At 48.6% G+C, this 26,436-nt stretch overlaps 1 protein-coding gene across 1 annotated transcript in view; it reads left to right on the top strand.

Moving 5' to 3' along the window:
* The window catches only part of LOC144819807 (carboxypeptidase A1-like), a 51,512-nt gene that overhangs the window by 13,926 nt on the left and 11,150 nt on the right, over positions 1 to 26,436 (top strand). The window contains exons 5-10 of the mRNA XM_078677544.1: positions 2,433 to 2,534; positions 3,788 to 3,892; positions 15,293 to 15,403; positions 19,634 to 19,724; positions 20,644 to 20,843; positions 24,693 to 24,777. Coding sequence (XP_078533670.1) covers positions 2,433 to 2,534; positions 3,788 to 3,892; positions 15,293 to 15,403; positions 19,634 to 19,724; positions 20,644 to 20,843; positions 24,693 to 24,777 — 694 coding nt within the window. The remainder of the gene's footprint in view (positions 1 to 2,432; positions 2,535 to 3,787; positions 3,893 to 15,292; positions 15,404 to 19,633; positions 19,725 to 20,643; positions 20,844 to 24,692; positions 24,778 to 26,436) is intronic.

Genomic DNA, 26,436 nt, shown 5'->3' with positions numbered 1-26,436 from the left:
CCACATCACTCAGGGGCACAGGGGCGTAACACAGGCCCCTGCAGCCCCCCGCGGTGCGGGGGGCCCTCACCCTCCAGAGGGCCCCTTAAGCACCGCACTTCTGCTGGGGAGCTCTATATTGAGTCCGGAGGGGGCCCCTTCACTTACCCTGCAGGGGAGCCCCCTTAAGGTTCGTTACGCCACTGCAGGGGCACCACCACATCACTCAGGGGCACCACTCAGAGGCACCACCACATCACTCAGGGACACCAGCACATCACTCAGGAACACCAGCACATCACTCAGGGACACCAGCACATCACTCAGGGACACCACCACATCACTGAGGAACACCACCACATCACTCAGGGACACCACCACATCACACAGGGACACCACCACATCACTCAGGAACACCACCACATCACTCGGGGACACCACCACATCACTTGGGGACACCACCACATCACTCAGGGACACCCCCACATCACTCGGGGGCACCCCCACATCACTTGGGCACTACTACATCACTCAGGGACATTACCACATCACTCAGGGACACCACCACATCACTCAGGAACACCACCACATCACTCAGGGGCACCACCACATCACTCAGGGACACCACCACATCACTCAGGAACACCACCACATCACTCAGGGACACCACCACATCACTCAGGGACACCACCACATCACTCAGGAACACCACCACATCACTCGGGGACACCGCCACATCACTCGGGGACACCACCACATCACTCAGGGACACCACCACATCACTCTGAGACACCACCACATCACTCAGGGGCACAGGGGCGTAACACAGGCCCCTGCAGCCCCCGCGGTGCGGGGGGGCCCTCACCCTCCCGAGGGCCCCTTAAGCACCGCACTTCTGCTGGGGAGCTCTATATTGAGTCCGGAGGGGGCCCCTTCACTTACCCTGCAGGGGAGCCCCCTTAAGGTTCGTTACGCCACTGCAGGGGCACCACCACATCACTCAGGGGCACCACTCAGGGGCACCACCACATCACTCAGGGACACCAGCACATCACTCAGGGACACCAGCACATCACTCAGGAACACCAGCACATCACTCAGGGACACCAGCACATCACTCAGGGACACCACCACATCACTGAGGAACACCACCACATCACTCAGGGACACCACCACATCACACAGGAACACCACCACATCACTCAGGAACACCACCACATCACTCGGGGACACCACCACATCACTTGGGGACACCACCACATCACTCAGGGACACCACCACATCACTCGGGGGCACCCCCACATCACTTGGGCACCACTACATCACTCAGGGACATTACCACATCACTCAGGGACACCACCACATCACTCAGGAACACCACCACATCACTCAGGGGCACCACCACATCACTCAGGGGCACCACCACATCACTCAGGGACACCACCACATCACTCGGGGACACCACCACATCACTCAGGGACACCACCACATCACTCGGGGACACCACCACATCACTCAGGGACACCACCACATCACTCAGGGGCACAACTCAGGGGCACCGCCACATCACTCAGGGACACCACCACATCACTCAGGGACACCACCACATCACTCAAGGGCACCACCACATCACTCAGGGGCACCACCACATCACTCGGGGACACCACCACATCACTCGGGGACACCACCACATGACTTTGGGACACCACCACATCACTCTGGGACACCATCACATCACTCTGGGACACCACCACATCACTCAGAAACACCACCACATCACTCAGGAACACCACCACATCACTCAGGGGCACCACCACATCACTCAGGGACACCACCACATCACTCAGGGACACCACCACATCACTCAGGAACACCACCACATCACTCAGGGACACCACCACATCACTCAGGGGCGCCACCACATCACTCTGGGACACCACCACATGATTCGGGGACACCACCACATCACTCTAATACACCACCACATCAAACTAATACACCACCACATCACTCAGCCCAACCACATCATCACTCAGCACCACAGAAGCACTGTCCTCGCTTGTTACCAATAAGCATTGCCATAGCCAATAGGACTCGCATTAGGAAAGTGTAAGCTATTGGCTTTGTGAATAACAATGCTATTAATTTATATATTTTCAAAGCCAACACATATTAAAATAAATTGTAATTTACAATACCAATAGCTCACACTTTCCTAATGCGAGACCTATTGCATTGCAAATGCTTGTTATATCTAGAAATTGCCAAAATGTTATAAGGTGGTGAAAATGTCAAGCAGTTTTCAAAGAGTGTTATTGGGTCGGAATATAGACGCAACAACCAAACAATGATACGAAGATTTGTATGTGGCACTTTTTGGCTGAAAAACATAATCTGTTCCTACTGGAGTCTGTATTTTATTTGTGTCTTACCTCTCCTGTTCTTTCTATCAGATTTATGCCTGGATGGACACACTGGTAGCTAAACACCCAGCTCTAATCACCAAACGTTTACTTGGGCACAGCTTCGAAGGTCGTCCTCTGTATGTGCTACAGGTAGGTGTAAGACAGTGATGTTTCTATTTTCACTGCTTAATCATAGAAGGTCAAAGTTGAGGCTAAATAACCAGTTCGTCTGATATAAATTGGTGGAACCTGAATTAATAATTGAAGGATAAAAGCTGGACATAATAAAACCTTGCGGAGAATACCTTGTGGGTCCAAAGTTACTTTGCCCTATCCTGTCATTTACTGGAGGGCAGGAGCTGCCTGGAGCAAGATTCAATCATATATTGTAGTCTCCATGTAACAGAATTGTGATGCTGGGCTAGAAACCCATGTGAAGCCCCCAAGCAATATTACATACGGCTCCTACCTAATGATAATAGTAAAAGACAGGATGTCTAAGCAATGTGACATAGTATTTTGAAGCAAAAGTGTCTAGAAACTAAAAGAAATGTTGCAGAGCATCTTTAAACCAAACTATTGAGGCACTCCAGCCAATGTGATTTAGAATCTTAAGGTCCTACTGAGGTAACCTGTGTCCACAAAAGAGCACAATGCTGCAGGCCAAGTGGAACAGTGCAACAGTTGCTTGTGGCCGTGAGGATCTGGTCTATGTGCTTCATGGATCAGCCATGGTTAGAAAACAAACATTAAAAGACATGTCTCGCTTCGTGGAGCTACAGCTACGCCCATATAAAGCTCCTGTGAACTTCCTGAGGTAAAGAAATCTGTAGTCGAGAAAGGAGACCTATACATGCCCCCTATGCTCTGGAAGCCTTGTTGAGATGCAAAAATCCCTAATTTTCCATTCAGAACTTACCACAGGGGGGGTCCTTTGACCCACTTGTATTGACCTCCTCGATTCTTTCTTCTTCTTTCCGTGGCTGCCTTCCTACCTCTGTCCTTTAACTTCATGATTTTAGCATGCCAAGACGGTCATCTCCTGCCCATATGCAATTCTCGTCTAAGGCCTGTGAAGTGAAGACTGTCTTTGTCTCTGATCCTCATCAAATCCCTGCAAATTTCTCTGCTCTGAGCGGTATCTAGCTCAGGAATCTACACATAGAGGTTTGTTGGGTCAGAGATCGGTGGTACCCATTTTGTAGAGCCCTTTCCTTTCTACAACGAAGCCTGTGGGAAGTGCTATCAAGTTGGAGGGTCTGTACTGTGCCCCAGGAGACATTAACTCGTTCAATGACACCTAGGAAGGCTTCATAGACCTTCGGAGACCTGGCTTCATGGGTGGACACATTTCCTTTCAGTGTGGTGCTGATCACGGCTTTCCCTTTTGATTTTTCTTGCAGTTCAGCCGAGATGGGTCTGCCAAACGCCCTGCAATTTGGCTGGACATGGGCATCCATGCCCGAGAGTGGATCACGCATGCGACTGGTATCTGGACCGCCAACAAGGTACATGAGCTTACAGGAATCGAGTGAGTGAGTTGTCTGGGCCGTGAGCGCACCATGAATTGAATTGTTTTTCAGCCTTTCATAGAAGTTAAAGTGTGGCATCAGTCACATGATGTATTCAGCTGGAACCATAAATTTACCTTGCTTACGTAACTATCAAATCCAGCATAGAACAGGGCCATCTGTCGAAAGCTTTGCCCATATGAGGTACTAGTGCTTAATTTGTGAAATAATGCCGGTGCTCCAAGCTGTGCTCAGAAGATGGTGGTGGTGAAAATAAAAGATGGTGAGCTGAATACCAAAGCCATTTGTCTTAAATCCACCTCATGCCTCTTTAATTCACTACCAGACAGTCTTTGTCCCTTTTTCTCACACTTGCAGGGTCCTGCTTTCTCCTTTTGTGATGGTTTAGCTGTCTTTTTCTTCCTCCATCTTTCCAATCTGTGTGTTTTTCCCTCTCTTGCTCTGTGTAAATAAGTGCTGGTCCCCTAAAATAAGTGCCTGTGACCCCCCCATCGGCAACCACTGGTTCAAATTAAGTACCTGTTCCGGAGCCACGCACTCTGTAGCATACACTAGAACCGTGGCGCAATATCACAAACACCCCCCCACATGCAATTGCTAAATATGAGTACTTCATTATTTTGTTACCTCTACCACTAGAGTGCTGGTAATATGGCTGGAAAATCGCTCTCATAGCACCCAATAGAGCTGGCACACAATTATTGCCGTCACACCGCATGTCTGGGCCCCATTCTTCGGAGAGACCGGGTCCATCTGAGAGACTTATTTTGAAACACTTTTTTTGAGATCCCTTGCTATAATTAGGACCACTGAAACTATGTGATACTACAGCTGCAGAGTTTTTCATGCACTGAAATTGTATTTTTATAGTGCTTACCACCCCTGACGAGACATTGAAGCACTTTACTGCGAGTAGCATGTTAATTATGGCTTGTCTCTACTGCCACCTAATTTGCACATTTTAACCCAAAATTATTTCCAGTTCCCACAGATTAAAACTTGCCAAAAACGCTGCCTCTTGGTTTGCCGCAGTGTCAGACCCTTTACAAAGATTAACTGGTCAATTTTCAGTTGCTGGTCGCTGTAGTTAGGCGTTAAACTGATACTAATGAGGTGAAACCTTTGCCCTGAATTTATTAACTGGTAAAAATAATAAAATATTGAAGTAATAACTGCCACAAAAGGTGCTGCATTATGTTGAATAATTTTCCATATCTTCTCAAACAATTCATTTTTCTTGCCAAATAATTTAGTCAATACTGACTCATAATGTTGTCCTTCCCTGCTGCCTAATTACAGTGGCCCTGCCTATAGCTCAAGCAAGGGCGTTCCATAAAGGCTCTGTGTAACAAGTCCCCAGATTCATCCTTAGCAATATTTTCCCATGAATGGTAATTCCAAAAAGCCCGGGCTAACATGCTTCATCATTGGGTTCCCACCCTGGTCGCCGAATGCTCCCAGGGTGTGCTGCGATGCCTGATTACAGGGAAGCTGGGTTTTTTTTTGGAGGGAAGAACAGTGATGGTGAGTTAATTAGTGAAAAGTGCAGTTTTAGAATTGTCTCAAGATTTCCAGTCAATTAGACATACATTTTAATGAGGGAAGTCTTGGTCAATGTTAAAAAATAGTGGAGGATATATGTGTGATATAAAATTGATCCAACTTAACCTCAATGTGGTCTACATGTTTCGGCCATCTTCTAATGGTGACTCTCAGGGTCAGAATTGCATTCGTCAGGATCAAAAAAGGGACTAGCAGTCACGCTATGGCATGCAGGGGTGGTGCGTGTGAATTATATTCACAACCCACCGACTTGTCAGGAAAATCACTTTATGTTTTTCCTTTTTGTGGTGGTAGCCTCTTGCCTAAAAAAACATGAAAAAGTGGTTATAGGCACAGTAGCTAATGAAATAGGGGATACGTTCTCATTTTGTTATGATATTCATTATTGGGGAAGACAAACGGGCCCTGGCTTTTGCTTCCCACTCTCCTGTTGATGTTTAGACATTTCAACAAGTCCCTCATTACATAATCCATAGGCCACATACTTATCTAAAGTTAAACCTGGAGGTTTTTGTAGAGGCCGCCCCATAGAGGGCATCGATGGCCAGTGCCATAACAGGCTCTGTGGACCTATAAGGAAAGGTTTGACCAGTTTAGGTGGCTGCCTGGAAGCCACATCAAAGGGGAAGTGTCACTGCTTGCCCCACCGGCTAGGACACAAAGCCCACTAGGTTTGGCATGAAGCTGGGGGACGAATAGGTGATGGTTTGAACCCACCAATGGGGGGAGTGGCTTTTCACCCCACAAGGACGTCAGAGGAAGCTAAAAGGTGCGCTATCCCCCCATCCAGGTCACATTGAAAACTTCGGATGACAGCGCACCGGACTGCAAGAAAACTCATAGGGACAGATTTACAAGCCCCTTGCGCCTCTTTTACGCAGACGTTGCGTCACTTTTGTGACGCAGCAGCGGCGCAAAAGATGCGACATGGTGCGGGGTATTTACAATGTGACGCATCTCCCAGATGCGTCACGTTGTAAAGCCCTGCGCCAGAAGGAGGCGTTCCATCGCAGGGGGGGCTTTCTGGCGCAGGAACACCTCCCAAAAGTGGCTGAGTGAAATCTACAAGATTTCACTCAGTCACTTTTGGGCCCATGATGCGTCAAAACCCTGCACCTGCTTGAAGCAGGCGTAAGGATTGACGCAGCATTGTGGAGATAGAGCCCCCCAAGCCTTGCTGGACACAACTCCAGCAATGCGCCGCTTTTATTGCACAGATGCGTGACGCATCTGTGCCGTTTTTGCCCCATGGTGCTCCGCAGTGTAAATGCGGCACATCCCGGGTGGCGGAGCTGCGGCGCACAATTACTGGCGCATCCCTGCTGATATGCAGGGATGCGCCAGTAATTGTAAATCTGCCCCATAGTACCTTTTAGACAGGAATCTCTTCCCGGTATCACCGTTGCGACATTGTTGGTAACAAGAGGACCGCTGCAGTGTGCACCAACGCAACTGCAGATCTGCTGAACAAATTCCACTTTACGGCAGTCATGCATAAAGCCCTGGGGCAGGCAGGTTTTACTTCCTCTGCTTTTGGTTTCCACTTGTTTAGGAAAGGGGTGGCCACGTTCCAAGGCTTGCATGATGCATGTAAGACCCCAACTGCTATGAGCAGAATGTGGGCACACTGCAGCCGTACTGACAGACGTTTTATTACCTCAACAGGGCCCAGAACAGCGTAGGTTGTTGGGGACTCATACATTCGCAGGATGCAACAATGGTGAAACCAAGGCAGCAGCAGCTCAGCCGTTGGTCCAAAAACCAGAGATATCAAATGGTGGGGCTATCTAGGGATAAGATGGGGCCAGCGCACTGCGACACTTCACAGTCCGTGCGCATCCTCCTACAGGTACCCGGATGTCTTGATCATCCACCTAGGAGGCAACAACCTCGTCCAGTTAGGCTGGAAAGATCGCCTCTACATCATCCAGCTTGGGCTAACAAGGGCGGCAAGGTCTTTCAGCAGAATCCGGTCAGAAATAATCCCCATGCTCACACGGGGGGCATGTCCAACGGTGCAGTTGACAACTACAGGAGGAAGTTGAATATTGCAGTGAGCAAATTTTGGAAGGCCAACAGGGGACATTTGTTGGTAAGGTGGCTCACCTCAGTAAGGCGGTGTGCAGATAGAAAGGACACTCACCTGGAGATGTCTCATGGCAGGCTGTGTTGGACTGACAGGTGGAGTAAGCGGAGCATGGCCCTTCACAGCCCAGACCCGCCGGACGGATGGCAGGGCACAAAAACACATGCTATGTAGCAAGTTGGGCCAAAGCAGCAGTAAGAGGCTACTCCCCTCACAAGTAGAGTTAAACCAACAAGAAACCTAATGACCCCCCAAAGTGGCATGTATGATTGCCTCGTCAGTAAAAGGTGCAAGAAAGGAGGACAAGCAGATGACAGGACTGGATGGTGAAGTGAGAACCTTGATTTAGGATCTAGCAACAATGCATGATTTAGGACCTGTCATTTGTGAATGATTTCTGATTTAGTTACAAATGATTTATAATGCCTCCATGATTTAGGACACTTTAACTGTTTGACGGCTTGTCATCTTGATTTATGACTTGGCTTATGTGATCATGCATGTGAAATTAATAAATTGCGGCCATGTTTTCCAACAACTAAAGTACTCAAGTCTCGGGTAATCTGTTTTGTTAATGAACACAAGGAAGTGTACATGTGTGGACTGGAGTGGACCAAGTGCGGGGTTTATGTACACCAGTGTGCACACTAGAGGCTAAACTGCCTAGCACAGCACAGAAGGAGCTACAGAGGGAGCTGAATCAAAGACGAGGCTGAGATACCTCACAGAGCAACAATATCATTGCTACCAGATCACACAAGTTGCATAGTTGTGCATTTTCCAGGGGCGAGTGTGTGCAAAATGTTTCTTTGTTTTGAGTGGCAAAGATCTTTGCATTAAATCTGGTCAAAGAATCCCCACCAGAGGAGAATATTACTTCCTAATTTACACTATACACGCTAGCGCCAAGCATGCACGCTATAATTCAGTGCTATTGCGTCTCTTACAGTCAATCAATCAATCAATCAATCATGCCATTTGTATAGCGCACTACTCACCCGGGAGGGTCTCAAGGCGCTTGGGTGGAGGGGTATGCTACTGCTCGAACAGCCAGGTCTTGAGTTGTTTCCTGAAGGCGAGATGGTCCTGGGTCAGCCGAAGGTGGATGGGGAGGGAGTTCCAAGTCTTGGCAGCCAGGTAAGAGAAGGATCTTCCTCCGGCGGTGGCTCTTCGGATGCGTGGTACGGATGCGAGGGCGAGGCTGGTGGACCGTAGCTGGCGGGTGGGCGTGTAGAAGGTCAGGCGGTCGTTGAGGTACTTGGGGCCCAGGTCGTGGAGAGACTTGTGTGCGTGGGTGAGGAGCCGGAACGTGATCCTCTTGTCGATGGGGAGCCAGTGCAGGTTCCTCAGGTGGCTGGAGATGTGGCTGCGTCGGGGGACATCCAGGATGAGTCGGGCGGAGACGTTCTGGATGCGCTGGAGTCTTTTCTGTAGCTTGGCTGTGGTTCCGGCGTAGAGGGCGTTTCCTTAGTCCAGTCGGCTGGTGACGAGTGCCTGGGTGACAGTCTTCCTGGTCTCGGTCGGGATCCAGCGGAAGATCTTGCGAAGCATACGCAGGGTGTTGAAGCACAAAGAGGAGACGGCGTTGACTTGTCTGGTCATCGAGAGGGAGGGGTCCAGGATGAAGCCCAGGTTGCGTGCGTGGTCGGTTGGCTTGGGTGCGGTGCCCAGGGCTGGGGGCCACCAGGAGTCGTCCCAGGCGGAGGGCGAAGATCCCAGGATGAGGACTTCCGTCTTGTCCGAGTTCAGTTTCAGGCGGCTGTCCTTCATCCACTCGGCGACGTCTTTCATCCCTTCGTGTAGGCAGGTTCTGGCGGTGTCGGGTCTCTGGTGAGGGAGAGGATCAGCTGGGTGTCATCGGCGTAAGAGATGATGTTGAGGTTGTGCTGGCGTGCGATGGCTGCGAGAGGTTTCATGTAGATGTTGAAGAGGGTGGGGCTGAGTGAAGATACTTGCGGGACGCCGCAGATGACTTCGGTGGCCTCGGAGCGAAACGGGGGGAGGCGGACTCTTTGTGTTCTTCCGGCGAGGAACGAGATGATCCACTCCAGAGCCTTCTCTTGGATACCAATGTTGCTGAGGCGCTGGACTAGGGTGCGGTGGCAGACCGTGTCGAACGCAGCGGAGAGGTCCAGGAGGATGAGGGCCACTGTTTCCCCCTTGTCGAGCAGGGTCCGGATGCGATGAGGGCGGTCTCGGTGCTGTGGTTGGCTCTGAAGCCGGACTGCGAGGGGTCGAGGGATCCGTTTGTCTCGAGGAAGGCGGTCAGCTGTCTGTTGACGATCTTCTCGATGAGTTTAGCAGGAAAAGGGAGGAGCGAGATGGGGCGGAAGTTTTTGAGATCGGTGGGGTCCGCTGTAGGTTTCTTCAGGAGGGCGCTGATCTCGGCATGCTTCCAGCTCTCCGGGAAGGTGGCGGTGTTGAAGGAGGCGTTGATGATGTTCCGTAGTTGGGGTGCGATGGTGGAGTCGGCCTTGTTGAAGACGTGGTGTGGGCAGGGGTCAGTCGGTGATCCGGAGTGGATGGTGTTCATCGTGCGGGCTGTGTCTTCGGTGGTCACCGTGGTCCAGGTGCGAAGGGTGGCGGTGGGGGGCGTTGGTTCGATGGTTGGGTGCGTGGGTGGGGCGCCGAAGCTGTTGTGGATGTCGGCGATCTTGCGGTGGAAGAACGAGGCGAGGGAGTCGCAGAGGTCTTGTGACGGAGTGATGTTGTTGGTGCCGGTGCTGGGGTTGGAGAACTCCTTGACGATAGTGAAGAGCTCTTTGCTGTCGTGGGCGTTGTTGTCCAGTCGTTCCTTCAGGGATTTCTTCTTGGTGGTGCGGATGAGCTGGTGGTGCTTGCGGGTAGCGTGTTTGAGGGCGGTCATGTTGTCGGTGGTCCGGTCGAGGAGCCAGGCTTTCACGAGGGTGCGGCAGGTCTTCTTGGAGTCCTTGAGGTCGTCGGTGAACCAGGATGCCTTCTTGCTTCTGGGTCTGCTGGGAGGGTTCTTTAATGGCGCGAGGTCGTCGGCGCAGGCGGTCAGCCACTGTGTGAAGTTGCGGGCTGCTTCGTTGGGATCCGTTGTGTTGGCGGGTGGGCTCTGTCTCAGGGAGGTGGTGAGCTGGTCTGCGGTGATCTTGCTCCAATTCCTGTGAGGTACCTGTTGCAGGTGGTGGTGGGTCGTGGATCTTTTGAAGCTGAAGTGGACGCAGCTGTGGTCGGTCCAGTGGAGTCCGGTGGCGTGGCTGAAGGTGATGTACTTGCTGGAAGAGAAGACGGGATCAAGCGTGTGGCCGGCGTAGTGGGTGGGGGTGTTGACCAGTTGCTTGAGTCCGAGGTTGGCGAGGTTTTTCAGCAGGGCGGTGGTGTTGCGGTCCTTGTTGTTCTCCAGGTGGAAGTTGAGGTCCCCGAGGAGGATGTAGTCGGTGGAGGGGAGGGCGTGCGGGCTGATGAAGTCTGTGATGTCTTCGCTGAATTGTGTGCGTGGTCCCGGGGGTCTGTAGACGAGGGTGCCTCTGAGGGTCGTCTTAGGGTCGGTGTGAATCTGGAAGTGGAGATGTTCGGCTGCGGCGAAGGAGTCGTTGGCGTCGGTCGTGATGCGGATGGTGTTCCGGTGGACGATGGCGATGCCACCTCCGGTCTGGTTGATGCGGTCCCTCCTGATGATCTTGTACCCGTCCGGGATGGCGATGGCGATGTCGGGTGCAGAGGAGGCGTTCATCCAGGTTTCCGTGAGGAAGGCGACGTCCGGTGATGTAGCGTCGAGGAGGTTCCAGAGTTCCACGGCGTGTCTGGGGACGGAGCGGGTGTTGATCAGGATGCACTTGAGGTGGTTGCTGCTGGTGTTTGTCTTGGCGGGTGCGGGGCAGGTTCGGAGGCAGGTGAACTTGCAGGTGCAGCAGGTGAAGGGTCCGTGGGTGCGTCTCGGGGTGGCTCGGCAGCAGGCGTGGGTCCGGCCGGCATTGAGTGTGTCATCTGCCGCCATCTTCCAGCGTAATATCCTTGACATCGATGCCCCCCCTTTCAATGCCCTATTTGTATTATTCTGATCAAGGATCCGTTACTGTCACAGCTTTCACTGGGTGGCCTGACTATGACTGGCAGCTCCTGACACCAATCACTGTGCCACAGCAGTTTTCCTCTCCCCGGTTAGCCATAGTACTGTGGAAATTCCAGCAAATTACACATAACTGCACAGGAACCTAAGTCCCACCCTCCATTTTGAGACGCGCCCTTCATTTTAAAATATGCATTTTTGACGAAAACATAGATCTTTTTTATTAAGCAGATTGCACGTTTATTGAGGCAGCCCAAAATTAAAAATACAACTAGGCGCTGCCTGCCAGTAAGTATATTATCACTGCGGAGCAATATCAGGAGCAAAAATGTAGGCAGCACCCAGCACTTTACAAAGGAAAGACAGTGCTCTCGGAAGGCCCACCTAAGAAACAAGCATTTGCAATGCAATATGTCTTGCATTTGTGAGAGTATAAGCTATTGGCATAGTAAATGACAATGCCTTTTATTAATCTATTTTGATAATTAACATATAAATAAAAGGCATTGTCATTTACAATGCCAATAGTTCCAACTCTTGTAAATGTGAGACCTATTTTATTTCAAAGAAGCGGCTGCCATTGTCCCGGGCTGCTTTTCAAATGAAAGTGCGCATGGCGCGCTGAATGTTGCAGGAAATGTCCTGCCTGCAGTAAGAGAAACTCCTTAAAGAAAATAGTGCTTACAGACTAAATAAGGCATGCCGTGTAACAACAGAAGTAAAAGGACCAGTCCTCATGGGAGACAAGGCAGTACTAAAAAGAGACTAACAAGCCTATTAAAAAATCAGAAGCCAGTATTTACAAAGTATAATAACACAAGCCAATAAAAAATATGGGCGGAGCTTCAAGTCCATATACCCAAATACAGCATGCCTCGCTGAGCAGCGCATGCACAACCAGGCTCGACCTAAAAACAACAAGACGGCCTGGCATGAATATATCCTTTACAATGTAAAAACTTAAGAAAGATGCCTGGTGGATACAGGTCAGCAATACTACGAGCCCGCGCTGCACATAGAGAATTGACACACACTCACGGTATGAGTATCAGCAGTGGTCCGAAGTGACCACTCGCTCGTTTATTTATATCCTCAGGCTGCGCCCAGCCCCCAGACTGTATGTAGCAACAAAGTATTGTAGAGACCGGGCGGCACTCTACTATTAAAGTTGGCAGAGCCTTGTAGCTTGCATTAAGTAACTAAAGGGACGAGGAATGTGGATGAAGTGTTAATGTTGGTTCCTGTTGGCCCAAGGGTTCTTTTTTTGTATGAAATTTAGAAAAAGGACACGTCGCACTCTTAAAGTAACCTCCACCTTTGTGTTCTGCTCAGACTGGCGGGTGTCTGAGCCTGGGACAACTCTTAAAAATTACTTCTCTGAGCTTCCATAACCAAGGATGCAGCAGCAAGCAGGACAAATATTTCAAGGGTGCTTTTGGAGCACAGTGACTGGCATAATGGGCACAGAATGCCAGTAGAGCTGAAAAAGTATCTAATCGCACACTGAGGAACTAGAGACCAAAAGGGATGTGGGGGCAAGAAGAGATTACTCTACCCTGAACTCTTACAGATGGGCACCCAAATAAACAAACCCACTGCAGGTACCCTGTCATTCATCAAACGTGTATAAGTATCAGTTATCCCAACTCAGTGCTTGTTATTTCACTTTTCCTTGGAGGATGAGAGCTGACATAGCCCTGCACCGGATTTAACACGTGAACTGTAAGTTACCCAATCAATCAATCAATCATAATATTTGTATAGGGCGCTACTTACCCGGAGGGTCTCAAGGCGCTTGGGGGAGGGGGTCCGCTACTGCTCGAACAGCCAGGTCTTGAGTTGTCTCCTGAAGGCGAGGTGGTCCTGGGTCAGCCGAAGGTGGATGGGGAGGGAGTTCCATGTCTTGGCCGCCAGGTAGGAGAAGGATCTGCCTCCAGCGGTGGCTCTTCGGATGCGTGGAACGGCGGCGAGGGCGAGGCTGGTAGACCGTAGCTGGCGGCTGGGCGTGTAGAAGGTCAGGCGGTCGTTGAGGTACTTGGGTCCCAGGTCGTGGAGAGACTTGTGTGCGTGGGTGAGGAGCCTGAACGTGATCCTCTTGTTGATGTGGAGCCAGTGCAGGTCCCTCAGGTGGCCGGAGATGTGGCTGCGTCGGGGGATGTCCAGGATGAGTCGGGCGGAGGCGTTCTGGATTCGTTGGAGTCTTTTCTGTAGCTTGGCTGTGGTTCCGGCGTAGAGGGTGTTTCCGTAGTCCAGTCGGCTGATGACGAGGGCCTGGGTGACCGTCTTCCTGGTTTCGGTCGGGATCCATCGGAAGATCTTGCGGAGCATGCGGAGGGTGTGAAAGCATGATGAGGAGACGGCGTTGACTTGTCTGGTCATCGAGAGGGAGGAGTCCAGGATGAAGCCCAGGTTGCGTGCGTGGTCTGTTGGCTTGGGAGCGGTGCCCAGGGCTGGAGGCCACCAGGAGTCGTCCCAGGCGGAGGGTGATGGTCCCAGGATGAGTACTTCCGTCTTGTCCGAGTTCAGTTTCAGGCGGCTGTTCTTCATCCATTCGGCGACGTCTTTCATCCCTTCGTGTAGGCTGGTTCTGGCAGTGTCGTGGTCTCTGGTGAGGGAGAGGATCAGCTGGGTGTCGTCGGCGTAGGAGATGATGTTGAGGTTGTGTTGGCGTGCGATGGCTGCAAGGGGTCTCATGTAGACGTTGAAGAGAGTGGGGCTGAGAGATGATCCTTGCGGGACGCCGCAGATGACTTCGGTGGCCTTGGGGCGAAATGGGGGAGGCGGACTCTCTGTGTTCTTCCGGCGAGGAACGAGATGATCCATTCTAGTGCCTTGTCTTGGATGCCGGTGTTGCTGAGGCGTTGGACTAGGGTGCGGTGGCAGACAGTGTCGAACGCTGCAGAGAGGTCCAGGAGGATGAGTGCCGCTGTTTCCCCGTTGTCGAGCAGGGCTCGGATGTCGTCGGTGGCTGCGATGAGGGCGGTCTCGGTGCTGTGGTTGGCTCTGAACCCGGACTGCGAGGGGTCGAGGGATCCGTTCGTCTCGAGGAAGGCGGCAAGCTGTCTGTTGACGATCTTCTCGATGACTTTGGCAGGAAAAGGGAAGAGCGAGATGGGGCGGAAGTTCTTGAGGTCGGTGGGGTCCACTGTTGGTTTCTTCAGTAGGGCGCTGAGCTCGGCATGCTTCCAGCTCTCCGGAAAGGTGGCGGTGTTGAAGGAGGTGTTGATGATGTTCCGGAGTTGGGGTGCGATGGTGGTGTCGGCCTTGTTGAAGACGTGGTGGGGGACCCAAATATTAAGTCCTGCCTACAGAGGGAAATCTCGTCTGTCTAAAGATGTTGGGCCTGTTGAGTCATGGATGCTTCAAAAGGAGACCGGCCTTGCAGGAAATATAGAGGTTCCCTCACCAGATATGTGCCTCTGATAGGCCAGAAAGGCAGCGACAGTGGCCTTAAGACACACTACTCTGTTAGTATATCTTGAAATGTTCCTATAGGCTAGTCCACCTGTGATATCTTTACTAGTCTGGGCAAGGCAAGCCAAAATCTAAATAGAAGGATTGTTGAGGCAATGTATAGGACCAATATTCAGCGTATTCGTAATAATGGAAGGTCCATGTTATTACGCCGCTTGAGTAGTGTTGCTAAGCAGTGTCTCCACACTTTTACACCCTTGCCTCTTTTTCTGTGCAGATTGCTGAAGATAACACCAAGGATCAGAGCCTGAAAACCATCCTGGACAAACTGGACATCTTTGTGCTGCTCGTCACCAACCCCGATGGGTATGTGTACACCCACACCACGGTGAGTGCACTCCATGGATGTAGTCAGGGCTTTAGGTGGGATGAAAATTAGGGGGTCTCTCAAAAGGGGCGTGGCCAATGTGATTAAGGGCGTGGCTGAAAACAGGTAAGCTAAAAATATGTGCTTAGCATAGTGTGCCGCTGTCATTGCATCCAGATATATAACACAACAAGTAACATTACACCTACAACAAGCCAGAAATATGGGCTTTGTCAGTGATTGTTAGTTGCATAAGATAAATAAGCAACAACTATGGATTTGTTGTATATAATATTGAAAATGCTTCTGTTCTGAAATGATGAGACTGAAAGAACTATATAACGAGTCTCTTTGAAGTTACACCATAGGCAGTGAAGGGTGGTATTGCTGCAGAGTTAAGATTTTTGTGTTCAACCTGATGGTGAGGGCAAAACCAGAGAGCCAGATAGGCACCCGTCTCAGCACTTGCTTTTTAGAACGGCTGGTGGTTAACACCGGCTGGACCCGGCCCACTGAAAACCCGGAGTGTAGTGATCTTGGCCCCTGAGCACACTCCGCTTTAGGAACTGAGGCGAGTGGGGAGTGGGCATAGCTGCCTGACTGCTCTGTGTCCTGTGGGAGACCTTCAGTCCGCCTTCACTTTCTTACAGATATTTCCAGATCCAGAGACACCAGGTCCTTTTATAAATTGAAGGGGCGGGAGTTGGTCGCATGATCACATCCCAGCCCCCGTCTGACCCGTGAAGCAGCACAGGGGGTGCAGGATCTAGCCTTCCCTGTCCTCCAGACCTCCCAGACCACTGGCCCTCACGCTGACACTTCCCCCTGGTTACAGCAGATGAAAATATCAAGTTTTTTTCCCCTGTAATCAGGGACAACCACGCGGAAAAGGACCCAGTATTTCTGAGTCCATGTGGTTATTCTTAATCCTGGTGAGAGAGCTCATACAGGCTGGTGTTTGGTGATGGGAACCTGCTGTAGTGTCCTGTTGGACACGGTCTAGGGTTGAGGATTGTGAATTAATACACTTTACACACAACCATCACAGGCGTCACCCGCCAGGTGACCATGCTAATAAAAGAGGCCGAGCACACGTCTCCTGGGCCAGTTATAAGTGACTCTGTTACCATGTCTGTGTGCATTATTTTACAAGTATGTGGGTCTAGCGCCCACTACTTTACACCTTCGTTACCAAGGGGGGGGGGGGGGTTTACCCAAAAAGTCGCTGGGACCTGGGTGCTAGGTAATACATATATAAGGGTCCCAGAGAGACAGCGTATCATAAAAGTACGCAATTAATTATTCCAGATATTTTCAAATACAGATTTCATCACGTTTAATAAAGCAACCACTGTCTTTAAATCACAATGTGCTAATCAATCAATTCAAACTTTAAACATAAACAATTTATATTAGAGCCCCATGCACAGGAAGGGGGAGAAAGTGTAAAGTGTGAAATGAAAGAGGGTAGGGTGATTCAAAAGAGAGAACTTAGTTTCATATTCAAGGTAAAACATTCATTATTAATTAAGAAAAGGCTGTACCCTATTCAAGCCAACATTACAATTGAAATAGTACAAAAGTCATTCAAAGTGCTCACTTCTTCACTTTGAAACGGGAGACCGCTGCTGCGGCTACGTTTGTAGATTTGAGAAACGGTGACGAGCATTTATCGCTCAGGGCTACTCTTTTGGACTGCGGAAAGCCACTGTGACCGCCTGATTAATCGGAAGTATAGGAGAAGAAATCCCCTTCTATTCCAGCAGTCCTCCGGTACCGAAGTACTGACTCTAGCCCAAAAGTGAAAGATACATTCGGCCCAATTTTTGATTCTCAAGCCCACTAGTAATCGACCACACGGAAGGTGGTCCCACAGATTCTTGACAATCGGAGCCGGCTGGCCCAAATAACCATGAATTGTCTTGCCCCACTACAACACTTCCTGTCCTGATGAAGACCCCTATTAAGGGCTCAAGTTAACCTCCCATGTAGGGGTCGAAACGTCGACGGCTCTACCAGTCTCGTCATCCGGCACTATCCATGACTATAAAATATTTATGATTGTGACCGTTGAATGACTTTTGTACTATTTCAATTGTAATGTTGGCTTGAATAGGGTACAGCCTTTTCTTAATTAATAATGAATGTTTTACCTTGAATATGAAACTAAGTTCTCTCTTTTGAATCATCCTACCCTCTTTCATTTCACACTTTACACTTTCTCCCCCTTCCTGTGCATGGGGCTCTAATATAAATTGTTTATGTTTAAAGTTTGAATTGATTGATTAGCACATTGTGATTTAAAGACAGTGGTTGCTTCATTAAACGTGATGAAATCTGTATTTGAAAATATCTGGAATAATTAATTGCGTACTTTTATGATACGCTGTCTCTCTGGGACCCTTATATATGCACTACTTTACACCTGCCAGAATTGGGGATTGCGGTGGTATCCCTGCACCTAAAACTGATGACCTTATAATCAGGGCTTCCATTTTTTATTAACACTTTATTGACAAAAGGGTCATTGTTGGATCATTAGTCTTAACACATTCTTTGAGATTTATGCCCGAGGAAAAAATTATACAGGAAGGTAAATACTTCCCTTCATCCACTTCTGGACATGTGTAAAGTGCTTTGTGATTCCTCAGAGGCAGGAGAAAAAGCACCCGTTCACACACAATATCCCAAAGCCCGACGTGTCCATTCCCCGCTGTATGTCTCGGGTCACCCAACTATGAAGGCGGTGGATTTAAACCCTGGTTGGTGCTCTCAGGTGAAGTGATGCGTTTAATGATCCACAGGATTTACTACTGCTTAATGTAGGAGTGTGAGTGACCGAGAGAAAAGTATGTGCATATTTTCTAAATGTTCACACATTGTAGGGCAGCAGGCAAAGTTCCTGCACTGCGTTGCGTGAGCGGCAGGGAGCTGAACACGCCATACCTACTAAGATGTGCTGCTCTTCAGCTCCCTAGCTGTGCTGGCACTCTTGAGGCTGACCAGTACCAACGCTGACACCCTTGCACCCTTGTGCCATGCTGCAAGGGTGCCTGCATTACAGGCAGGATTGCTTTTGTGCAGGAAGGAGGAAATTTAGAGCAGGTGCGTGTACAGTAGAGACAAGTAAAAAGGCAGCATGTGCGTGGATGAAAGGCGGAGAGAAAGAGAAAGGTGTGTACTTTCCTTTCAATTTTGTTACAACATTTCACATTTGGACTTCCGCAAATGGCAGTCCCTACAGGCCTTAATTACTCCACATTATGCAGACTGGAGGAGACCGTGAGTTATAGTTGGGTACCATGTACACATCAGTGTGCTGAGATGGTCGTTCACTCTCCCAGGCCTCCCAGCGGCCCCTGAAAGAGCAAAGACGATAAGATTGACCCTTGAGGCACTGCACAGCTGGTCCAGGGCACAATTACTGACTTTGGTGAATGTGCAAGGATGGTTCCTTGCATCATCACACAGGGGCTGCAATTGGCTGATTATAGACCTGTACTGAAGTTGGGTATGCATCCCTGATTCAAGCATATGGACCAAAAGGCACGCAAGTGCTACTTTATAATGGGAGGCAGTGCCAAGTAAACTTTACTCACCAGAGTAGAAGCTGGAATGTGAGGAAAAACCTTACTCATACAAATGATGAACACACTGTATGCTTTGGCTCATGGATGTCAAACAAGACTTGGGATATTGCTAGCCCTCAATTAAATTAAATCCTATCAAGAAGAGGGATTGCAAGAACATGGAGAACTGCTAAATTTAGTAAATGCTTATGGAAGATATACCAAACTAACTGGTGTTACATGTTAGTTTTCGTCCCATCGCATTTGAGTTGCTTTTAATGCTAGATTGAGGTGCTGGAGACACAGGTAGACTGTATCTGTGACCCGCGTGTACAAGGATCATGAGAGTGGCCTGTAATTTTTGATTCCAGATACAGTTGAACAGAAGTGTTTATTTGAAACCATATTGCAGTTGATATTAAAAGTTACTCTAGTATGTAACTCTACTGTTCCGCTTATCCTTCGTGGCATTTTCTTCTGTTTTGCCAGAAGTGTTCAGGATAGAGGAGTGGGCTAGAATAAGAGATAACAAAATAATTATGTGTCTTTTTATTGTAATGTTTGGTGATTTTGTATTATTATAGACTTCAAGTGTCAGATAGATGCCAATGTTTTGACACTTGTGAGGGTGGGTTTGTGGGGAACAAAGCATCACAATTTCTAACCTGTGGGTCTTTTACAGAACCGCATGTGGCGCAAGACCCGATCTGTCCGGAAGGGGACAACCTGCGTTGGAGCCGACCCCAACAGGAACTGGAACGCTGGTTGGGGAGGTAAAACTGTCCATTCATAGTGGCCCTTAAATACGGGTGCGGGCAGAAGCCCGTATGGTCATATAAGTCACATGGTCACTGTAGACCAGAGGTATCCAGCAGAGGTCTAGAAGGGCCGGATTGATGGCAGCTTTTCTTGATAATCACTGGCTTTTTAAATTAATTCCTCTTAGACTAGACTCTTATTTGGTTATCATGAAACTCTGGCATGGATGTGATCCTCCTCGTACTCCTTTGGATATCCCTGCAGTAGTGTTAAAACCTGCCACGGGCGTAGAGCAAGAGTTATCATACTCCACTAGCAACTAATTTCAACCCTAAGCAGAATGTTTCTCTTGGCTCAAAGCACAGCAGAATACATGGGCGATCCTTATTTATACCAATACCTATGGGACAATTGTTAGCCGCCGACCCTCGCCCTACACCCGAGGTATAGCCGGACATATGACAGACTGTGCCCCAGCCTGAAGATCCTGTTGAACCACTGACCAGCGCGGAGAGGTCTGTGTTTCACTTACGCCACCTTGGCTTCTGCCGTGTACTGAAATAGATCAAGAACCTTTCTCATCCTTGGCTATCTTAAAATTCTGAATGTCAGCATTCCCATTTTGGGAATCCAACTTGGACACGACAACTGCCCGTTGAAAAAGTAAAAACTCGTCTTTGGCCAGCTTTCCCTCCCCCTTGCCAAGAGGAAGAATTCTTCCACTGGGAATCCATGCTTCATAGACACACACCAAGTCCTCTTTCTTTGTAGAAACGTCTGAGGGCCTGGCCCGCTTGGCATCCATTCGCCATTGCCTGCAGGAAGTGGCTATCCTTGTCCCACCTGTAGCAACCCTTGAAGGGCCATTAAAGAAGGTCAATTCACTGCCCTCTGATTTCACCTTGTTTAATTTGCTTCTTTGTTTTCAATCAGGCTCAGGGTCCAGCAGCAATCCGTGCTCGGAGACATACCACGGCGTGGAGCCGCACTCGGAGCCTGAGATCAAGGCACTTGTGGACTTCATCTCCAACCACGGTATGGTGAAGGCCATGCTGACCATCCACAGCTATTCGCAGATGCTGCTGTTCCCCTACGGCTACAAGAGTGCACAGTGCCCAGACCACAATGAACTGGTGAGCTCCAACCAGCGGCCTGCTGAGGCAAACATGCCACATTTTGGGAGGGTTGCTAGAATGTTGAAGGAAAGAAAAGCTGCTATGCATGCACTATACCTTCAGGCAAACCTGAGGCTTTAGTCAACTGCACTTTGAGAGCCAGGGTTTGTAGACACATACTTACCAAGAAAGAAATATATGGCATTTTCCAGAATACAAAGTTTACCTGCAAAAAATACCAAAAAGTGTCTTGCGGCATAATACATGACGTGGGATCACTTTGCTACCAAGCTTGTAATAACAGTACCAGGAAGGAGTAATTGGGAGCGCCTGTGCTCTCTAGACCTGGCATATGCATTCTCATGTGTAATCCCAAAATGAAAGGTAGAAGACAGTTAGTGTTAGCTCTATTGATTTTTGTATAGCGCTGAATAGGAAAACAAGGTGACAGAGGGGCAGATTTACAACTTCTGGTACATTTCTGCTAATCAGCAGGGATGCGCCAGAACAGTTGCGACACACCAAACCACCTGTGCGCCACCAATGATGTGCCGCATTTACAATGCGGCGCACCGTGGCGCACAGATGGACAGATGCGTGTCGCATCCCCCGGCGGAAAAGCGGCACATTGCTGGAGTTGTGCCCCTATGCCTAATATGCTGTGTCAATCCTTACGCCTGCTTCAAGCAGGCACAGGGTTTTGACGCAGCATGGCTGTAAAAGTGACTGAGTGAAATCTTGTAGATTTCACTCAGCCACTTTTCAGAGGCGTTCCTGTGCCGGAACTCCCCCCCCCCACCTGTGCCGGAACGCCCACATGTGGCGCAGGGCATTACAACGTGACGCATCTCCCAGATGTGTTAGGTTGTAAATACCCCACAGCATGGCGCTGGCTTTGCACCGCCGCTGCATTACGGCGGCGCAAATGTGGCATATGGGGCTAGTAAATCTGCACCAGAGTGCTTAACAGTAAGTAGTAAATTGTTATAGACAAGTCATGGGGTACATATATTGCTTCATAGCTAAATGTAATAACTTAAACTTAGAGTGAAACTAAAATATAACATAATGAAAATGAAACTGTGGTTGCAGTGAGTATGAGAAAATTATTTGTGAGGCTAATTTGAAGATGGGAAATGAGAGTATATTAACAGTTGTCCAGAACTAGCTTGATCCCTGACAGAGCCTATACTGTCATTAATTCAAAAGGAAAGACATGGGGCATTAATGAATTAATATGGCAGCACAGTATAGGCTCTGTCAGGGATCTAGCTAGTTCGGGACAACTGTCAGGGAAACTAGTTGATTGCAGGACTAGGTAGCACTATGGGGGTTCTTGCTCTACGCTGGGACAAAGGATTTCCAGAGAAGGAGATTAATACAAACAAGAGAATATCTTCAGGACTGGAGGGAAACACAGGACCGAGGCAGGTAGGAACAGGATGTCTGCAGGGTAAACTATCAAGATAATACAGGTGTAAATAGGCAGGCAAAAACAGGGAAATGATACACAAACTATCATAAATGATAGTGTGTCTACTACTTAGAAGTGATCTCTCTGTGAGGTGAAAAAAACAGGTTCAAGGAGTCTGGGAACCACCAATGAAGGAAAGGCAGAACTGAGACTTGGAAAGGGGAAAACCAAGGAAAGCAGCAGACACAGGACAGGCAGAAATACAAGTACCACTACAGAAACAGAGTACGGGTCAGAGCTAAAAGAGGGAAGTCCAAAAGACAAATATAAGGCCACGAGATCCAGGAATCAATGTAGAGAACAAAACAGCACCACCATGGCATGAACGGGCAGGGTTTGTTGGCAAAGAGAATGACAAGGACCAAAATGCATCATGGAAGTGGAACAAAAACCTGCACGGGGAGGTGAGGAGAAACTAAGGCCCTCATTTACAACCCACTTGTGCCGCCACTGCCTGAATTTTTTTTAATGTAGCAGCGCCGCAATCAGTGCACCACACTACACAATATCTACAAACTCATGCATTGGGTTCAATGCGTCAGTTTGCAGAGCTCTGCATCACATTATACCTGCACCAGATGTAACGTATGCAGGGTAGGTGTTCCCGCACAAAAAAGCCACGTAGAACTGGTGCAGTGAAATGTACATCATTTTGCTGCACCACTCTGGGACTCGCCTGTGTACTGACGCATTGCTGGAGTTTTACGACCAACTCTGGCAATGCAGCACTTTTGCGCCAACAGATGTAACAGAATTTCTGACGCATCTGTTAAATCCTTGCACCATGGAGCCATGTATTGTAAATACAGCGCATCCATAGCGTTGCAAGGACATTTGGCGTAGACGCAAGGGAAGTGACGCATCAATGCCGATACGTCAGTTTCTTGTAAATGAAGCCCTAAGTGTGCTGGGGCAAAATGTGAATTCTTTCTTATACTGATGTAAGGCCAGATCCTCAAGGGGCCCTTGTGAGTGACCTCTAGTGGCTGGATGGCAGAATCGTGACAGGCTCTTATTCTAAGGTGGAGGGCCAGCACTACTACTTCTGAATCATCTGTATATGAACATGTATAGCAACAGTAAGTCAATTCAGAAGCGTTTTGGGCTCTTGTTCTGCATTACACCCTGAACAGCATGGCGGTGCGGACTACATGCAGGAATACATCTTGTTCAGCAATCAGATCACACCTCCTATAGGTTTGGCTTAATTCATTTGACCCAGAGCAAGAAAAGGGTAGAAAAGGGAGAAACAATAAGAATCGAAAGATAGGAAAACAGTGAAAGAGAGACATTCCGCAGCAGCAGCAGACTCCTGCTGAGAAAAAACTTTGTCCCTTGCAGTTCTCTTATTTTTCAAATTAAGTTGTAACCCTCATCTTTTTAGCTCGAATTACAGGTGTGGTTGGCAGCTGCACTGGTTAGTTACAGCTCAAAGGAGAAGTGTTTGTTGGGGTTGTCACCGAAGAGTAGATCAGCGCTTGTGATTCTGTCTGGTTTTGTTCTGCCATTGCCCTGGGATGAATTCGGCTGAAGATGATCAGGAACGGAGTTCCAGCCCCAAGTCACTCCCTGACTGCAATTCTGCTGCATTAGGGCCAGCTTAGCATGCCTGTACTCAAGTATAAGTACTATCTGCGGATGACATAGGAATAGAGTTCAGTTTGACATAGTTCAGTGTGCTAGTATGATTCCTTACTGAGAGCCCAACGAGAGGGAGGTATGGGCCTACTATTCTTAAATTCACATCTTTTTACCTAGAAGAGAGATATATCACCAAAGTACGTATGTGTGGAGTTATGTATATAAAATAAATACAAACATACCTTTCTATATTTTGTCCCTAGATCTGGTCGTCACGATATTGTGACCTGCTGACATTTAAGATTTGATAATTCCAGCCAACACCATAGTTTTCCATGCATTCTCCTATTGGATTTTGTGAATCCATGCCAATTTAGAGATTTAAGTAAATCGTGGATGGATATCAATTACAAAAAAAAATGACAGGGAACGTTTGTGAGTTGGACTTAGGGAGAGGTCTAATATATGTCTTCTGGAGATTAAGTATTCACATTTTAAGAGCTGGCTCTTGTATTGTACATTCCATGCAGCCATGCAAGAGTGCATGCATGAAATAGGGCAGCCATAACTAATGTCCGGCATGCATATTTTTTACCCTCTGAAAATATGCCTTGCTGGACACTCAAAAGTTATGATTTTTGAGCATGGTGCTTTGACAGAACTTCCAGAGAGAGGTACCTTACTAGAGATGGTAACATGACAGGGGCAGCTGTTCTGGATATTACAGCTTGCATGGGAGCGCTGCCGATAAAACTGTGAATTTGAGCTGTCAGGGGTACCCAGCCACCTCATGAGTACCTTTTATTTTACAGAACAATCTTGCTAAAGTGGCAGCGGATGCTCTGGCCCAACTCCATAACACCAAGTACACTTATGGGACCACCATCGACACCATCTGTAAGTACATCTGCTCTGTTTCCAAGGCATTTACATTGTAGCTGCTGAAGAGTCTGCAATGCCCTTACTACCTGCTGGTAATTTATTTTACTCCTAACCTTACTCTTCTTTGTCCAGGGCCTTACTAATTGATGTGGACTCCACCTCAATGAAAGAAAACATGCTTCTCCTTGACACCCTCTCAATGGAGGAAGGAGAGACTTGGGGCCTGGTTCACAAAGGGCCTTCACACTATCGGTGGCAGCCCCGCAGCCCAGGCGGGAGGACCCCACTCGTGGCGGGGGCCACAAACACTTGTGGCAAGACCTCTGCACTGCAGTTACTCGTTGCGTGGGTCCCACCTTGAGTATGGGTCCCCCGCCATGACTGTGGGGCCTCTGCCGCGAGTGCGGGAGCCCTTTGTGAATCGGGTCCTTGGTTTGTAAAATAAAAATATAACTGGGAATGGGGGTTCGATCAGTCAAACTTCATATCCTCTGGACAATGGGCCTCAGGGCCTGCATGTTCATTTAATAAACCACTCCATTTGGGGAGAGCCATCTTGGTTCATCATGCTCACGGTGGGCTAAAGCACCAGGTTGTAATAATCTGCAAAAGGAAAGCCCAAACGTGTATGCCCCTGAGAGCACAAAAGCAATAGACCCAGTGGATAGAAGGAGTGGCTGAAGCAGCTGATCTCTTTTCATCTGCTCTGCTGTAAGGCACATGTCCAGACATTGATTGACCCCTTGTTGGCTGTGCCTCGAGACCCAGGCTGCACCTCAACAACAAAGCTCAGTACCTTTGGATGCTTCTTGCCTCATTCAAAGGTAGTGAGCTTGGCATCCTTTCCCTTTCGGTGGCATTATTGAATTGACACAAAAATAGTTGCCCCGTTCTGGAATCAAAAAGTAAAATGAAAAATGATACATTACTTCTCAGGGGACTTAAATGTCAAGGCCCCAGTGGTTTAGAAGAGCTGGCTGATGCATTTCCAACAGGTGTTGGTGATGGTTTTGGACTAAGTACATGGGAAAGGGGAGGTGCCGGCCTGGATATTTCGATGGATAGTGATGGTGCCTTTGGCTGACCTAGGAGGTTAGAACAGCCCTAGACTTTGAGATCTAGTTAGGGCCAGATCTAATAAGCACTTTAACGGTTGCAAACACTCCAATTCGGCATTTGTGACCATTAAAATGCATTTTTAAATGTAATAATTCCTTTCTAGGAATTAGACAAGTTTTTTCCGACTTCTAAATTGGGATTTTGAATGGATAATGATTTGATATCTTGAAGAGGAGTGTTGTTGGCGTCCATTCCAAATACCGAATCGGTATCTGGTGTATCAATGTTTTGTCACTGAAATCTTGACGCAAAACAATGATATTTTACCAACACATCAAAAAAGGTTGGCAATCCATTCGCAAAAGGAAAGGGACTGACCTTGGGACCATTCCTCTTTGAGAATGTAAAAAAAAAAAAGGTTGTTTAGAAGTTAGCTGGGACCACCGCCAACTCTTGAAATATACAAAAATAACTTTTCTTTTTAAACACAATCCCATTTCCTTTAAGGAAAATAGGCTGCATTAAAAAAATAAAATGTTTGCTCTACTGACCCCAGAAGGCCACTGTCCCTGTGATAGGCTTTATTACTGATGCAAACATATTGGTCGCAAATTG

Source organism: Lissotriton helveticus, chromosome 1_1, assembly GCF_964261635.1.
Source record: "Lissotriton helveticus chromosome 1_1, aLisHel1.1, whole genome shotgun sequence".
In the NCBI taxonomy this organism is placed as follows: Eukaryota; Metazoa; Chordata; class Amphibia; order Caudata; family Salamandridae; genus Lissotriton; species Lissotriton helveticus.
Note: the sequence above shows the minus strand (reverse complement) of the source record. Positions and strands in the feature narration are given on the sequence as shown.